The sequence below is a fragment of the Capsicum annuum genome, chromosome 1, assembly GCF_002878395.1.
Source record: "Capsicum annuum cultivar UCD-10X-F1 chromosome 1, UCD10Xv1.1, whole genome shotgun sequence".
NCBI lineage: Eukaryota > Viridiplantae > Streptophyta > Magnoliopsida > Solanales > Solanaceae > Capsicum > Capsicum annuum.
The window spans coordinates 11,064,527-11,066,872 of NC_061111.1; the positions used below are offsets into that span (position 1 = coordinate 11,064,527).

Genomic DNA, 2,346 nt, shown 5'->3' on the forward strand with positions numbered 1-2,346 from the left:
AACTATAGTAATTAAAGTAGGTAGGGCCAGCATTGGAGGATCGAAATTCACTCAATATGTATAAATATATACTTGTGAATCCTATAACTAATACGAGTTCTAAATTCGATGCAAATTCAAAAATATCTCTGATATAAACACTAATGATTGATTCTGTTTGTGATTCGCCACAGATAACTTTATCATTGATTATTAAATTAAGGTCAGACCAATTTAAGTGTACGCTCAATAAAATTAATTTGTCTAAAGTATCGGATTGCAATGTCATTGCTCCGAACTATACTTGCCCCATTAATTAGTTAAAAAGTGTTACTCGATGCACGAAGCACTTCACGTTAATAATATTCGAAAAGAGAATATATCACATTATAAAAAACATGATATAATAATTTATTTTAATACAAATATTAATGACTGAATATGGGAAGGGAAAGAAAAAGGAAAACCCATTACCTCACGGCCGTTTTTGTTTGCAACTAGAGTGGCTGAACTTTTATTCACGTGTCTTTTTTTTTTTCTCTTTTCCAGAGAATATAAGCCTGGATTTAACGGAAGAATTAAATTTTCTTTTACCTACTTAAAAAATTATACTATAAAGTCTGTGAAACGTCGTGCATGAAATGATAATTCCACATGATTCCAGTTGCAGTTTCTTCCATTGTTGGTAAACTAGGATTCCCCTAATTTTTACCAAAAGAAGATAGCTAAATCATATATTATCCCCTGACCCAAAAAAAAAAAAAGGAGATGCAGTAACTGAAAATAAAAGTAAAATCAATTAAACAATTTATTCATCAGTTGTTTATAATGAGCCAAAATACAAAGATTACTGTCAATTCCCTACTTTATTTTATTTTGGTACATCAGAAAAGACTAGAAAAAATTAAAATTGTCCATACGCTACATGACTTAAATCTATCACGATCGTAGATTTGCAAATCTTCTTTATGATGCTTGTGTCTTTCGTTTGCTAAATAGTATGCCTCCTTCAATGTATGTGTAATTCTGACCTTGTTAACTTTCAATAAATATTTGCAATCTTCAATAATAGCCTTCAGGAAGTGATCCTTATTGATAAGCTTAACAACAAGCACACAGTCGATTTTTCCCTCTACGCCTTGTATCCAATATCTTTGGTTGACTGTAAACCATTTTTTTTAATCTTTCATAGGTCTGTGACGAGACTTGAATAATTCATCACTGTAATCTCACAAATAGAGACCTTTAATATATGTTCGTGCATCAATTCAGTTGAATTCCTTTTGTCGGAAAATTATATTATTGCAGCTGTGGAACTTCGAGTGCTGTTTCATGGCTGTAATCCAACAAGTAGAGATCTTCTTCAGGCCAAAATTCACAGGAATCATTGCTTCCAGATCCAGCTCCAGCCAAATCCCATGATGAATTATAGTGACAAACTTCATCAAATTTTTGAGTAAGATCCATAAGAAGATCAGGCAAATCAAGAAAAGGATCATCATTGCTACTTCCTAGAGATGATTCTGTTGACTCTGTTTCTCCGTAAGGAGAACAGGGCACTTCCATACTATTTCTTGGAGAAATATCCAAAGCTGCAGCCTTCGCGGCTGCAGTTTGAACATCTTTAGCACACTTCGAAGCTGGTTTAGGGAATTGCTGTGCTAATTCAGGGAAATTGAGTAAGGCTACGTGACCTTTAATGGCAATTGCAGCAACATCATGTGCCCTGGCAGCCATTTCAGGTGTAGCAAAAGTACCTAGCCAAATTCTTGATTTTTTCCTCGGTTCACGAATTTCAGACACCCATTTTCCCCAGCTACGTCTTCGAACACCGTGGTATAAAGGGTGTTTTGAGCCATCAATTTTCTTGTTTTTTTTGTGATTGGTTTCTTGTTTTGATGATGTTAAGGTTATTGGTCTTTTTGTGAGAGATGAAGAAGATGTTTGCTTGTTGTTGTTGAAAGTAGTAGGAGATTGATGTTGTTCCATGGGGTGATAGGGAGTTTTGTTTTGAGATAAGTGGAAAAAATGAGGAGAGGGATGGTTCTTATAGTAGTTTGGTTCTTGGGCTCATTGACACTTTCTATCTTTTTTCACACTAAGATGGAATAATCCCAAAGAAAAAGATAAAAAGTGAAAGCAAATAGTACACTAGTACTTCTAACTTGCTAGCTTCTAGGTAGGGTGTCAAATATGGCCCCAAAAAGTGGTGGCATGTACAATCGACGCAAGATAATTTCATCTTGGGCTGATTTTAGCTCAATCTAACATAACTCATTTTGAAAGTGATCTTCGATTTAGTTCAATATTAGCTCAATTCTAGCCCATTTTAAGATCTGCTCTAATTTAACGTACTATTTGAGATTT

At 34.4% G+C, this 2,346-nt stretch overlaps 1 protein-coding gene across 1 annotated transcript; it reads right to left on the reverse strand.

Annotated features, from left to right (window-relative positions):
• Positions 1-763: 763 nt before the first annotated feature.
• LOC107852858 (ethylene-responsive transcription factor ERF039) lies at positions 764-2,095 on the reverse strand. Its single transcript, XM_016697910.2, has one exon. The coding sequence runs from the start codon at positions 1,966-1,968 to the stop codon at positions 1,279-1,281; it is 690 nt and encodes a 229-aa protein (XP_016553396.2). The 5' UTR covers positions 1,969-2,095; the 3' UTR covers positions 764-1,278.
• Positions 2,096-2,346: the final 251 nt, after the last annotated feature.